This window comes from Electrona antarctica, assembly GCF_951216825.1.
Source record: "Electrona antarctica genome assembly, chromosome: 11".
Classification (NCBI taxonomy): domain Eukaryota; kingdom Metazoa; phylum Chordata; class Actinopteri; order Myctophiformes; family Myctophidae; genus Electrona; species Electrona antarctica.
In genome coordinates, this window is record NC_136792.1 from 48,091,088 (window position 1) to 48,106,825 (window position 15,738).

At 44.0% G+C, this 15,738-nt stretch overlaps 1 protein-coding gene across 2 annotated transcripts in view; it reads right to left on the reverse strand.

Moving 5' to 3' along the window:
* hip1 (huntingtin interacting protein 1) overlaps positions 1-15,738 on the reverse strand; it is a 107,243-nt gene that overhangs the window by 30,116 nt on the left and 61,389 nt on the right. For both annotated transcript variants that reach the window (XM_079514734.1, XM_079514735.1), the window contains exons 8-15: positions 13,607-13,747; positions 13,269-13,326; positions 11,029-11,104; positions 9,594-9,737; positions 7,663-7,760; positions 3,113-3,185; positions 2,318-2,501; positions 462-550 (exon numbers count right to left, since the gene is read on the reverse strand). In XM_079514734.1, the coding sequence (XP_079370860.1) occupies positions 462-550; positions 2,318-2,501; positions 3,113-3,185; positions 7,663-7,760; positions 9,594-9,737; positions 11,029-11,104; positions 13,269-13,326; positions 13,607-13,747 (863 nt within the window). The remainder of the gene's footprint in view (positions 1-461; positions 551-2,317; positions 2,502-3,112; positions 3,186-7,662; positions 7,761-9,593; positions 9,738-11,028; positions 11,105-13,268; positions 13,327-13,606; positions 13,748-15,738) is intronic.

Here is a 15,738-nt window from a genome sequence, read left to right on the forward strand (position 1 = left end):
GACAGTGTTACATTTTGTAAACTGGAACTGAAAGAGAAAGCTACTGGGACAGTATAATATCCCCATAAATATAACATAATCTCCCCCAAAATAATTTGACGAAGGGTCTATCTATTTGGACCCCTGGTGGTCCCCAGACCAGACGCTGAGAAGAACCAGTGTTAAGGCCTCTACATAGTCCGTTTTGTTCCTTGCGTGGGGGAGTCAAACGGACACAAAAAACGCAAGGTTATTTTATACATGCATACTCCCTTGCGTTGCTTGCGTTGTCTTGCCTTTTCTTGCGTCGGATTTAACGTGCAAGCATCTACTCGTCCACTAGACGCAAGACGTAACCGACGCAACGCAAGGGAGGAATTTCTCTCACCCAGCGTTGCTTATGTATTCTTGCGTCGATTACGTTCGACTCTGTCAAGCACTTTACAAGGTGGTGAGAGGTGAGCACCGTCCGTTCCTCCTACCTTCCTCAGCAGGTCTGCGTGGCCTTGGACCAACTCTGTGTATTTCTCCTTCAGTTTGGTGTAACGCTGCTCATTGGCCTGGGCCTTTCCTGAGAAGAACAAGCATGCACGCACAATGGTGAATACATGGTAAATTTATATAGTGCTTTTATCCAAGGCACTTTACATTGATTGTGCATTACATTACATTCACTCATTCATACACCGATGGCGGAGGAAACCATGCAAGGCACCAACCTGCACATCTGGAGCAATTAGGGGTTCAGTTCGTAAAACATAAAAATGATGGTCTGTATTTTGCTTACTTGGCTGCTAAAACGTCTGGGTGGGTGCGGTAAACCCCACACATTAAGTACTCCAAACAGGTTAAAACAGGTTCAAATGCTGAGAGAGCCACTCAATGTCTTAGTGGTTAGATGCTTGCCTCCTGAATGACAAGTAACCCTACTGGCCTGGTTCTACAAATGTCTTCTAAATACTGACAGTTTTCTGAAAAACCTATCTAAACCTGAACTATTTCATGTCAAGGAACCCCAGAATAGTCTGCATTTGGCCGCGGAGACACGGACCCCCATCTGAAAATATGTTGTTCCGGGGACCCCCCCAGAAGCAAATATTTGATTTAACCCATTTAGACCTGAGATCAGATTCTAAAAATGTCTTCTACATCCTGACAGTTTTCTGAAAAAGCTATGTTTCTATGTTGTCGTTCTTCGATTTTTCAAAAAAAGCAGATCTACAAGCTTGTAGCGCGCCACTCGGTGGCGCGCTATGAGCTTGTAGATCTGCTATTTTTCAATAGCTAAAGCATAACATAATGCTAACACCAAAAGGGGTTCCCGCCCAGAATGGGTTAAAACATTAGCTGTGAAAGAATATATTCATAGATTTTCACAAATTAATACGATCTTTCAAATCTACAAGCTCATACTGCGGCACTCGGCCGCGCTATGAGCTTGTATATTGCTTGTAAACGCTAAAGTGACAGAGATGTGTTCCAGGTCTTAATGGATTAAATCCTGACAGATCCTCCCCTACTCTGTTACTCACAGCTTTCCTGGTGACAGATACACGGCTATTTCCGTGCTCGGACAGACAGACAAGACAAACACACAGACACACACACACACAAACACACACAGCTGCGTATAGGAGTGGCGCTAGCACCACTCAAAAAATGTAATATTTGACATTACATTATCTAGAGGTGTAAGGTAAGTAACTTGTAATAGTTTAGTGCAGCGATTCCCAACGGGACTGCCTTTTTCGCAGAGATTTTGCCCGCGGAGCTTGTAGATCTGATATTTTCTTTTAATTGTGAAAATGATCCTTTCACAGCGTGAGTTTTTAACTCATATCTTTGCTTTTGGGGGAGGTCTCTGGAACAACATATTTTGAGATGAGGGTCTGTGGCCAAATCATCATCATCATCATCATCATCATACTATAATTCAGTCAAGTCAATGTCTGAATGTGTGTCTGTCTGTCTGTCTGTCACTGTCACTGCCGTAGCTCCTCACAGCCTGCACCAATCACTCCCACTTTTCACACAGGCATTGACCATAATAATATGGAGGGCGTAACAAAGCCCTTTTTTCGATTTAACACATTAATGATTAATAATTAATTTATTAGTGAATTAAAAATGCGAAAACGCACCCAGGGCGCAGTACCCCCCGCGGCCACAGGGGGGGGGGGGGGGGGGGGGGGGGGGGCAATATCTCACAACGGGTAAGGGCTAGTACATATAATTCTGGGGGTCCTTGACATGAAATACTTTGACAAACCACTGACATAGGTTTTTCAGAAAACAGTTTTTTAGGATCTGGTCCTTAAAATAAAAAGGTCAAACACACTCTCTATCTCGGTGAGGCTGCGTTGTTCCTTCTCGGTGTCCTCCTTGACGCGCCGCAGGTCGTCCAGCTCGACCTTCAGGAACTCGCTCTCCCCGGCGGCCTGCATCCTCAGGTGGCTCTGCTCCGCCAGCTCTGCCTCCAGCTCACTGACACGCCCCCTCAGCGCCTGGCACAGCCGCCCGCTCTGGAAGAGGACAGGGTTCAGACAGAGAGAGAGAAATCAGCCAGGAATAGGGTTGAGACTGAGAGGGAGTTGGCAGACTCAGTCAGAACAAGTGTGTGTGTGTGTGTGTGTGTGTGTGTGTGTGTGTGTGTGTGTGTGTGTGTGTGTGTGTGTGTGTGTGTGTGTGTGTGTGTGTGTGTGTGTGTGTTTCAAGACTTCCTACACTCTGCTCAGAACACCGCCTTGTCATCACAAACAGCCTCCCCCGGCTGGCCAGGGGGAGACCAGGATTACTGCGTGTTTTTTGTGGGGGCATCTATACCACCCTAGGGGACACGGGGAGACCATGCAAACTCCACACAGAAAGGCCCTTTCGCCAACCCCACCTATAGGGTATGGGCACTGATGACGCGGAGGAGAGATCACCCCCCCCCCCCCCCCCCCCCCCCCCCCCAGCGTCCCCAGCGGGAATCGAACCCAGGACCTTCTAGCTGTGAAGCGACAGCACTACCGACTGCACCTGAAAACCCTTCATACCTTCATACTAGCAGATCTACAAGCTCGTAGCGCTACAAGCTTGTAGGTCTGCTATTTGGAGAAATGAAGTCATGAGTGTGTGTTCTTCTTCTCACCTCCAGTCGAAAAGACTCCAGTTCCTCCTTGAGGGCCTGGATCTCCCTGGTCAGCTGCTCGATGAGACGGTCTCTGAGGGAGACGACAAGACAATAACATCACTCGTGAAAAGAAACACAAACAGAAAAACTTCAGAATCTCTGAAATGTCGTTAAGGAAGTGAAACCCCTATAGGATTAGTTTGATGTTCTTTGTTGTTCTTTCCCCATTTGTCGCCGATTATACAACTGCCTATTGTTCCTTAACCACTCAAGCCCTATATACTTCATCGTAGAGACGTAGACAAATAGTTAAAATAGTCAACGTATGCACTCACTCGCGTGTCAAATCGCGATGCACTGCGTGAGCTTGTCGATCTGCTATTTTAACTATTACATTTTCAACAATGTCATGCTCAAAATAGGGAAACCAAGTTCAAAGTGATTAACACCTTGCTTGCCCGGACCTATTTAGTGTGGTTGCCCTAACAGGGCAATCATTAGTGTGGTTGCCCTAACAGGGAAATCAGACTATTGTTATTGTACATTTGGATACTTTGCCGCACTACTCCTCCCACAGTTTTTGCCGCACACACGCAAGCCATAGGTCAAATTGACCGGCTTCATCGGGAATCGTGTGCTTGTATTTTGCTAAGAGATCCGTTGTATAGTTTAATTGATATTAATTAATTAGTTCTCTATAGACTTATAATGGGGAAATCGAAGACTACATTTAAGTATTTTTTTCCCTTGGAGACCGTAAGCGCCATATTTACAAGACTTGGGGGGGAGGTTCATAATAATTATGAAAATTAATTGAAAGGGAATTACATCAGTCGGCCTCATGGTGGCGCTATTACAGCCCACTTTGCGTTTTTCCCTATAACTCTTGAACCGTAAATCGTCAAATCTAAATTTCTTTTTCCATGGATTCCTTGGGTTATGATGCATTTCCACATATAGGCCACGCCCAATTTCGTCAGGGAAAAAAATCCTGCAAATTTGAATTGTCTCCAAAACACACTTTTGGCTCCTCCTCCTACAGATTTTGTCCAAATCTCACAAAAATCGGCACACATGATCTCCGGACCTATCCGATTAAAAGACCAACTGCAGAATTTTGGTAGTGCATATACTTCGGCCGTAATCGTCGTTCGAAGTTAGTAGGAGGGGCCTATTTTACAAAAAATGCCACAAATCGCGAACGGAATGTCCAAACCATCCCAAATTTGAATCACATGTCCCGGGTGGTTCAATCAACCAAGTTCCAAAATCAATTCCATTTTCATCCATAGGGGGCGCCGCAAATGCGAAATATGTAACCGATTGTTGCAAAAACATGATTTTGGGGGGATAAATCCCCTCCGAATTACTTATGCATGATCACAAGGTTGACGCGACATTGTAATTGGCTAGCAACATTAGTGGGACGGGCCTATGTAAGCGACTGCGGCAACCACACTTTGCACTTTTTCAAAATTGCAACCTTTCCAGTTTATATTCATATTTGAATAGAAAAGAGAGGTCGCACACAATGCATCGCATCGCGACGCATTGTGAGCTTGTAGATCAGCTATTTTCAAATGGTCGAAATGTATATAGGGTTGAAGTGGTTACAGTAATGTATGTTTTTCTAATCAAAATGTAAATCTCCAAAGTAACAGTAACTAAAGTTTTCAAATAATTGTAGTGGAGTAAAAGTACAAATGTTGGCTCTGAGATGTAGTGGAGTAGATGTAAATGTATTGGAAATTGGAATACAGTCAAGTAAAGTACAAATACCTCAAAATTTTACTTAAGTACATTATTTGAGTAAATGTACTTAGTTACTTTCCACCACTGGGTTAACGGCAGGAGGATGAGTTAACAAAACGTCAACAAAGAGAGAAGTATATGACCAAGCTGTCCGTCTGATGACAAAAAATATTACGAAAGAAAGGAGAGAGAAGTATGACTAAGACACAGAAGTGGTCAATGTTATCCTCAACTTCATATTGACATCTGTTGTCCAGATCATATCTCACACCAGGGCTGCAGGGCTGAATCATTCAGGCCGCGGTAGTCAAGTCATACACCCAGCCAGGCCACCCTATCCCTATACCCACACGCGTGTACGTTTGGATTACAACAGAGCCATAGAGTATAGACAGAGTTGCGACATTGAGGGGGCAGAAAACAGCCCGGTCACGTGGTTCATGTACTCGCGCGAGCCCTATCGACTACAATAGATTCTGTAAACTTCCGGTGTCCCTATTCGCCAATAGAAGTCTATGTAGAAGAGGACTGGCCCCATGAAGTGAACGGAGTTGTCGTAACTCTGTCTATACTCTATGGGCTCTGGATTACAAGTAGGGCTGCATGATATGGACAAAATTTCATATCTCTGTATTTATGCCAAATATTGCGATATCGATACGATATACGATATTACCGTTAACATTACATATTCTACATTTTAAGTGTTGCAACACTTATACATACACGTGTGTTGATTGAAAAACCATAAAACCTGGGTGATCTACTGTATGCTATCAAATTGTATGTTTATTCACGCAGCATAGTACTGTACAGTATATGAATGATACATTCTCTGGCTGATTTTAGTTTCTACCTTTCTAAGGACTAGCTGAGACCCCAACTTTGAGAACCAATGGTGTAGTGACGGGCGGGAACCCCTTTTGGTGTTTTAAGAATTATGTTATACTTTATACTCTATTGTAATTCTAACACTTTATTATTATTATTATTATTTTTGGGCAACCAGACTATTGTAATTGTAACACTTTATTAGTGTGGTTGCCTATGGGCAACCACACTATTGTTCCCCTTACCTTTTCTTTTCATTCATTAGTGTGGGCAACCAGACTATTGTAATTGTAACACTTTATTTATTATTAGTGTGGTTGCCAGACTATTGTAATTGTAACACTTTATTTTTACTGGAGTAAGACTTTTTTTGAAACGCTACTCCTTCCACAGTTTTGACTGTACGCACTTGAGCCATATGTCAAATTGACGACTTCATCGGGAATGGTGTGCTTGCTATAGATAAATGTTGTATAGTTTAATTGATATTAATTAATTAGTGAATTCAAATTTCCCCATTCACTTAACATGGGAAGATCTAAAAGTCCAACTCAAGTATTTTTTTCTCTGACACCATAATAGCTATAGTTACAAGACTTGGCAGGGAGGTTCATAATAATTACGAAAATTAATTATCATATAATTACATCGGCCTCAAAATTATTTTGTCCCTGGATTCCTTGGGTTATGACGCATCTCCCCATATAGGCCACGCCTAGCCTGATTATCAGACTGTAGCTTTCTTGAAGCTTCAGTCTGACATTGTCTCCTGTCTGAGCGATTTCAAGGGGGAGGGGATTAGAATTTCCCTCAACCAGTAGCCATTGGTGTTGTTTTTCCCCTCCTTCCTCTGTGTGTTGCGCTGCGTGATGACGCTGAAAACGGGACTCGGCGCTGATTGGTTGTTCGTTAGACCCACCCCCACCACCGATTCTCATTGGATAATACATTTTTGTACCGAAGAAATTATAGGTTCACAGTGCAACACCAGACCAAGAGACTCAGTCCACTCAGAGAGTGGGCGGGGTCTTTGGGCTGGATCCAGGCTAGGCCACGCCCATTTGCGTCATGATAGATTTTCCGCCATTTAGAATTTTCTCCAAAACACACTTTTTGCTCCTCCTCCTACAAACTTTGTCCAAATCTCACAAAAATCGGCACACATGATCTCTGGACCTTTCCGTTGAAAACACCACAGGCGGAATTTTGATGCGAGTGCGTATCGTTCGGCCGTAATCGGCTTCCGAAGTTAGTGGGAGAGGGGCCTATTTTACAAAAAACGCCACAAATCACAAACCAAATGTCCAACCCACCCCAAATTTGAATCAGATATCGTGGGTGGTTGAATCAACCAAAAGCCAAAAGCAATTTCATTTTCATCCATAGGGGGCGCCGCAAATTGTAATTGGCTAGCAACGTTAGTGGGAGGGGCCTATGTAAGCGACTGCGGCAACCACACTTTGCAATTTTTTAAAATTGCGACCTTTCTAGTTAATCCATGTGCCCATCATTTATAGCGCCCGGACCACTTTTACCGGCGCACCGGAAGTTGGTGTGCATGTCTGTGTAGCAGCTAACAATAGCCACACCACTCTAGAGTCGATCGACAATAACGGGAGGTAAGAATAAATCTATCGCGACTAGCGACCGGAGCGCCGCCTAACACAGGATCTTTTTTCAGAATTAGACGGGATGATTTAGATCGGGAGTTATGATCGTTTTAAGATTTTCGTTTTCGTCAGCTAAACAGGCAGGGCACATTCACTTTTTTCACCGGGCCTCCATGGTGTTAAAAATTGTGAGTGCCGGGAGGTGACTGGATAGTGCATCGACTCTAACGTCTCTGGATCGATTCCAGGTTCACTGTCTCCCTTCACGCTAAAACTCACACTGTGGTGAGAATGAGATATCGTTTTCCACGTAGTGTGTCTGGCAATAACAAATGCAAGCCGATACACAGCGTGGCTTCGATGAGGCTCACTCACTTGTCGTCCTTGCGCATGCCGTTCTGACTGTTGAAGTTGAAAGGGTCTGTCGCGGCCGAGGTGCCAAACAGATCATCAAACTTGGTTTCTACGGCGGCCTGGATGTGGACACAGAAACAGCGTTCAAAGGGAAAAGAATCACAATTTAACTCATTCAGGCCTGACGTCGAAATTAAAAAAAAAAAGTTTCTAAATCATGACAATTTTCTGAAAGATTTGAGACACATTTTAACGATTTTTCAAAAATAGCAGACCTACAAGCGCTATGAGCTTGTAGATCTGCTATTTTTCAATAGCTAAATTATAACATAATGTTTAAAACACCAAAAGGGGTTCCCGCCCAGAATGGGTTAAGTCAACCAACTTCTTTTGTATTTTATTTTGGCGAACGAAACCATTGTTCCGCAGAAGTATACATTTAGGTATAGAACTGTAAATTATAGAATGTGTATTCACTGCATCACGATATGTATGATATCTCTGAAACAGCATATCGTGGAGAAATTGTATTGTCTCGACGACATTTATCACTGTATCAGTATGGGGATGACGTTACGTGTATATACTGGCAGTACGGGGATGGCGTTACGGTGTATATACTGGCAGTACGGGGATGACGTTACGGTGTATATACTGGCAGTACGGGGATGACGTTACGGTGAATATACTGTCAGTACAGGGATGACGTTACCGTGTATATACTGGCAGTACGGGGATGACGTTACGGTGTATATACTGGCAGTACGGGGATGACGTTACGGAGTATATACTGGCAGTACAGGGATGACGTTACGGTGAATATACCGGCAGTACGGGGATGACGTTACGGTGTATATACCAGCAGTACGGGGATGACGTTACGGAGTATATACTGGCAGTACAGGGATGACGTTACGGTGAATATACCGGCAGTACGGGGATGGCGTTACGGTGAATATACTGGCAGTACAGGGATGACGTTACGGTGTATATACAGGCAGTACGGGGATGACGTTACGGTGAATATACTGTCAGTACAGGGATGACGTTATGGTGAATATACAGGCAGTACGGGGATGACGTTACGGTGAATATACTGTCAGTACAGGGATGACGTTATGGTGAATATACAGGCAGTACAGGGATGACGTTACGGTGTATATACAGGCAGTACGGGGATGACGTTACGGTGAATATACTGTCAGTACAGGGATGACGTTACGGTGAATATACAGGCAGTACGGGGATGACGTTACGGTGAATATACTGTCAGTACAGGGATGGCGTTACGGTGAATATACCGGCAGTACAGGGATGACGTTACGGTGAATATACCGGCAGTACGGGGATGACGTTACGGTGTATATACTGTCAGTACAGGGATGACGTTACTGTGAATATACTGGCAGTACAGGGATGACGTTACAGTGAATATACTGGCAGTACAGGGATGACGTTACGGTGTATATACTGGCAGTACGGGGATGACGTTACGGTGTATATACCAGCAGTACAGGGATGACGTTACGGTGAATATACTGTCAGTACAGGGATGACGTTACGGTGAATATACTGGCAGTACGGGGATGACGTTACGGTGTATATACTGTCAGTACAGGGATGACGTTACTGTGAATATACTGGCAGTACAGGGATGACGTTACAGTGAATATACTGGCAGTACAGGGATGACGTTACGGTGTATATACTGGCAGTACGGGGATGACGTTACGGTGTATATACCAGCAGTACAGGGATGACGTTACGGTGAATATACTGTCAGTACAGGGATGACGTTACGGTAAATATACTGGCAGTACAGGGATGACGTTACGGTAAATATACTGGCAGTACAGGCCAGGGATGACGTTACGGTGAATATACTGGCAGTACGGGGATGATGTTACGGTGAATATACTGGCAGTACAGGGATGACATTATGGTGTACTTACCGGCAGTACGGGGATGTCGGTGTCCACCAGGTCCTCGGTCTCCACCACGTGCTCCGACTCGGGGGACGAGGCCTCGGCAGGAATCACCACCACGGGACTGATGTGCTCCGACAGAGCTGACGCTCGCAGGAAGTTGGGCGGGTTCTGGTAAGATACAGACAGTAGGATGGTGTTAAGTTAACCCATTTTGACCTGAGATCAGATTCTAAAAATGTCTTCTACATCCTGACAGTTTTCTGAAAAAGCTATGTTTCTATGTCAGTCGTTCTTCGATTTTTCAAAAATAGCAGACCTACAAGCTCGTAGCGCGCCACTCGGTGGCGCACTATGAGCTTGTAGATCTGCTATTTTTCAATAGCTAAAGCATAACATAATGCTAACACCAAAAGGGGTTCCCGCCCATAATGATGTTTTAGTAATATTGCTCCTGCTGTTCTACATACATACTGTACTGCCAACCAGGGGAAGAAATCACACACTGAGGCTTTAACTTTTGCTTTTATTAACTTGGAAGATGCTTCTGAACATATTGTGAGTTTGACCACTTCAGAAGTTTAAATGCTCTAATCTTAAAAGAAGAACCGAAAATAGCCGATCTACAAGTGCATTGAAAGCTTGTTGATCGGCAATTTTCGCTGGCTTCTATGGAATCCAAATGAATGAAAGACTCCATGATACATTGAGGAATTATACTGGTACACTAATATAATTACAAGTAAGACGCGCAAACGCGGGAAGCGAACGCAGCTCGTAAATTGCAATAACAACAATTAGAATAAATTACGTACTTTTTAAGGTTTTTTTTAAGTTAAGTTTTTTTAAATTAATTGTTTTTTCAAGTTATTTTTTTAGTGTGTGTATGTGTGCGTGCGTGCGTGTTTCTTTTTTAGGTTTTTTTTTTTAAAGTTTTTTTTTAAGTTAATTTTTTTTAAGTTAAGTTTTTTGTGTGTGCGTTTTTCCTTTGTAAGTTTTTTTTTAAGTTAATTTTTTTTTTAAGTTAAGTTTTTTTTTAAGTTAAGTTTTTTGTGTGTGTGCGTTTTTCCTTTTTAATTTTTTTTTTAAGTTAAGTTTTTTTTTAAGTTAAGTTTTTTTTTAAGTTAAGTTTTGTGTGTGTGTGTGTGTGCGTGCGTGCGTGCGTGCGTGCGTGCGTGCGTGTGTGTGTGTGTGTGCGTGCGTGCATGTGTGTGTGTGTTTTTGTGTGATACAGCTGCGCCCTCTGGTGGTGGGCGGGTGCTGTTACAGCGTGACACACAGACACACACACACACACACAGACGTGATCTGCTGGGTCTCATAGTAAATGCTCACTGCGTTCGCAATAAAACACAAATTGTTAAGAAGAGTCAATGTGTCATCAACCCTTCATAAGTCAGTTTTAAATTTAAAAAATAAAGTAGATAAATAAATAATGTTGTGCAAAATGAACGTCGCTCACCTCAGGCAACTGTGGGATCTGAATCAGTCTCTTGAAGTACTGCAGGTTACTGGAGCGGTAGAATAGACTTTTTAATCTGAGAGAGAGAGAGAGAGAGAGAGAGAGAGAGAGAGAGAGAGAGAGAGAGAGAGATTTTCACCAAAGTGTCTGCTATAGTTTCCATTTGTGTAGACATTTCTGCTTTGTATTGTCCCATTGGAAATCCCAGAAACTATATTTTTGCAAGGACAAGAGCAAGATTGAGAAACCGAGACATAACATAACAATAACATAGGGACAAACTCATTCATCGTGATTAAATATGCATGAGACAGTAGTAGTGAAAATGTGGCTGGGGAGAGAGGGGCTTCTGTGTGCTTGTGTGTGTGTGTGCGTGTGTGTGTGCGTGTGTGCGCACACGCGCGAGTGTGGCAGCACAGAGGCAAAGCACCGCTGAACGCCAGTGTTTTTGTAAATAACTTAAACAACCAAACCCGTCGTAACTGCCACCGTTAATGTAGTCAGTTGCTGAGATGTTCTGCAAACTTGTTTTAATCAGTGGTCAGAGGCTTGAGGATTATGGGGTTGTCCAAGTGTAAAGCAAAGCAGCTTGCAACATACTGTTCAATCTCCTCCATTATAGGCAGTCGGTCTATTTGAGGAGAAGGTGCTTTTATTTTGTCTTCTCCCAGGTGTTGGTAATATGACAGTCTGAAGTGACCAATGTTGACTGTGATTATGTGTGCGTCTGTGTGTCACTCATTGGGCTAAAAACGGCCATTGCAGTCATCACAAATGTGATGATGTCAGCACAATTGGGCAAGTGGGCATGGTCGTTTTTAGCCCAATGAGTGTGTTTTTTTTTTGCAAAACTAATGCTTGGAATGGATTCAGCATCATGAAAACCCCTAGTTTGACATGACATGAAATTTTTAATATTTTTCCTTCTATAGGTTGTTAATTAATGGTATGGTCACAGATTATGCCGATTACAAAAATTGCTCAACATATGCAAGTTAGCATCCGGCAGTTTCTACATGCTTGGGACCCATACTAAACATTTATAACATAAAACGTTGGTGTACTCAACATAGGAGGGCTGTAGCCTGTGAGCAGTTCAGAAACCTGTCTACCAGTAACATCATCGTTATGCAGATTTTCTTGAAACAATATATTGTTTAAACAATGTTTAGATTTGTATTATCGTGAGAACGATGGCTTCCATTTTCGCATTGCAACTTTTCAGGAGTAAAAAGCCTGTAGTTTCTATTAGCTTGGATTCCCCATCGATGATGTTACTGGTGGACGGGTTTCTGAACTGCCCACAGTCCTCCTATGAGACGCAGACTGAGCAGAAAAGAATTGTGGTATTTTATCATGATCATTAGTGAGGACCAATTATATGAAGATACGTTGAAAAGTGATGAAGTGGTCCTTTAATTAAAATAGGATAGACTTTCCATAGAAGCAGCTTTCTATATTTTTTGACATTTTGTTATTTTCTTCTATAGGCGGATTTCCATTAATTCCAACAAGAGCCAATAGCACATTAAATAATTTCTATAACACTCTTTTTGGACATTCCTTTTTATAAATTAAACAAACCTGTGTCCAATTAAATTAGTTGATTAAGTGGGTGTGGCCTATCATTTGGTGGTGGAGCAGTTCTTTCAGGAATCAAAGCTGAATGGGACACAGCTGTGCTGTCATGCGGGATCATGCAAGGCGAGCCAGGTCATGGCGATATGACGACGACGATGGAATATGAGGATGTATGATAAGAGCACCCCTCACTTCACGTGAGTGTGATTTTGTTTTTCTTTCCTGTGTGAACACAGGACATGTGTCCGTGTCAGCGATCGATTGACCGGGGGAGCGATAAAAAGAAAACACTAAGTGCAGCATGACTTGAAAAGGTACGACAAGGGGCCGCCCGCTGGCCTAGCGGTCCATGCAGGCGCAATACCCACATATAGGTGCATGCCTGACAGAGTGTGGCGGGTTCGAATCCCGATCCCGACAACCTTTGCGGCGTGTCATTCCCAGTCTCTCTCCACTGTGTCCCATCAATAAAAAGGCAGAAAAGCCCCCCAAAATACTTTTTTTTAAAGAAAAAAAGAGAGAAGAAAAGGTACGACAAACTAAAAAGCCTGGCAACGGGAGAACATGGGGCAGAATACATTTCGCAGTCAATAACTCCAAACAGTCTATGTTCAGCAAGACTGATTAGTACTGTGTATGTCTATACTGGGAGAACTCACTTCTTAAACTGCTCCTGGAAACGATCTCTGTGGCCCTGGAGAGTGTCTGCTGGAAGGCCTGCAAGCACACACGCACACGCACACGCACACACACACACACACACACACACACACACACACACACACACACACACACACACACACACACACACACACACACACACACACACACACACAGTGCTTTAGGTAAAGCTTTACCCGTGCAGTAGGATTTTTTTTCAATCGTTCGTGGAAATGTGCCAAAAAACATGCAAGCCTCTGTCTGTAGGCATATATATTGGGGCTTGTTGTAGTTCTACTGTGCAACCAGCAGGGGGCAGGGGTCTGTTCCAACTCACAGGAGTGCAGTTTGAAGAGCAGCTTGACGGTGTAGTCGTACAGATGGCTACAGTCCAGGATCACCTGGATTAGAGGAGCCAGGCGACACTGGCCCGCCGCCGTGACGGAGACTGACCGCGACATGTCCAGGCTGCTGAACACTGGGGACACACGCACACACACGCGCACACACACACACACACACACACACACACACACACACGCACACACACACAGGATTAGAGGAGTCTGTTTGGTTCCATTTGTACCATTTGTACACTCTCCAAGTTAAATTAACTCGGGCGGCAGTAGCTGGTAGAGCAGCCGGATGAGAATCGTGAGGTTCCCAGTTCGATCCCTGTGGGCTCCCCCAGAGTTAGTGTCGAAGTGTCCTTGAGCGAGACGCTGAACCCCCTAATTGCTCCCGATGTGCAGGTTCGTGCCTTGCATCGGTGTGTGAATGGGTGAATGTAAAGCGCTTTGGATAAAAAAGCACTATATAAATGTACCATTTTACTCTAGTAGCCTGGATCCCACCCATAGACCCCGCCCACTGTCTGAGTGGACTGCTCCACGCAGCTACAGTCTGATAATCAGGCTAGTACAGAATCGTCGCCTGGGCCGGGAGGCGAACCCGGGACCCATGGATCCGTAAGGCGTTACCGCAGTCGACTAAAGAGCCATGCAGGCCCGATAGGCAAGCAGCAACGAAGCACCCTAAAGAGGGTCGCAGTCCCGCCCCCTTTCATGACGATGCCAGGCCCAGGAAATGAATCCCAATGCATTTTTCCCTCATAGACATTTCAAAAAGTATTTATTTAAAGGCCCTTTAAGCGTCGTACGAAGCCAACTCGAGTCGTGACAAATCATGACAACAAACACAATATTTTGGACCAAACAAATAATTACAAAGAAGAAAAACAACAAAAAAAGTGTTGTAACCTGCCGTTTTTTTTCTACTTTCTAATTCTTTGTTTGGCCCGAAAAATTGTGTTTGTTGTCATGATTTGTCACGACAAGAGTTGGCTTTGTCCGCGGCGTAAACGTCTTGAGGAAAATGAACGGGGATTTATTTTCCGGGTCTCTCAAGGGGGTGGGACTGCGACGCTCTATAGCCTACACTAGTACACTACACACCAAAACACAAGCATAACTTATTCAGCCCCTTATTTCCCCACCCACTTGTTACATCCCTCTCTGGCTTCAGTCAGCGACCGACCGTCCTGGGCACAAAAACAAACTGGAAAAGCCTGAGAAGGGGTGGCAATGGCTCAGGGGTAGAGTTGGCGGTTGAGCAGTTCGATCCCGAGCTCCCCCCAGAGTCAGTGTCGAAGTTTCCTTGAGCAAGACGCTGAACCCCTAATTGCTCCCTGATGAGCAGGTTGGTGCCTTGCATGGTTTACTCCACCATCGGTGTATGATTGATTGATTGATTGAAATATTTATTAACAGTTTGCAGAATTACAGTACATTTCAAGCACAAACTCAATACAAAGACTGTTAACTGTGAGTGGACGACCCAATTAAGCATTACACTTGTTTACAAGAGGGTCCACCATGTTCAATTCATCAAAACATTTAGAGACGTACAAATAGACACTTCTATATAGTCAAAGAACAGAACAGGAATTCATCATAGAGGTAAAAATCACACCCGTGTGAACTGAGTGGTGTAAGGTCTTATATAGACTGATCAGCTGTGGTCTGACGTAATGTCTGACGTAATGAAATCACACCCGTGTGAACTGGGTGACCATAGCAACCATGCTCATTTTTTGGTACGAACAGACAGACAGACAAACAGACAGACACGTAAACTAACAAAGCCAGTTGTAGGAGTGGTTTACACCACTCAAAAAGGGAAAAGAGACATATACAGTGAGGGGAAAAAAGGGGGGAATGTGTGTGAGGATGGTTGAATGTAATGCCCAATCAGTAATGTAATGCTCTGCATCTCAAGCCAGGGATCACAGTGTCTCAAGTCAAGCAGAAAAGGGCAGTAGCAACCTGAACCCCCCCCCCCCCCCCCCCCTGCCTGCTCTGCTCCATCTTTGATGCCAGGGCTTGAGTGCCTCTGTTCCCTGTACACAGAGGTGTGGTTTCCTGACACAGGCAGGCGCACACATGCACGCACACCTCAAGACTAGTCTCT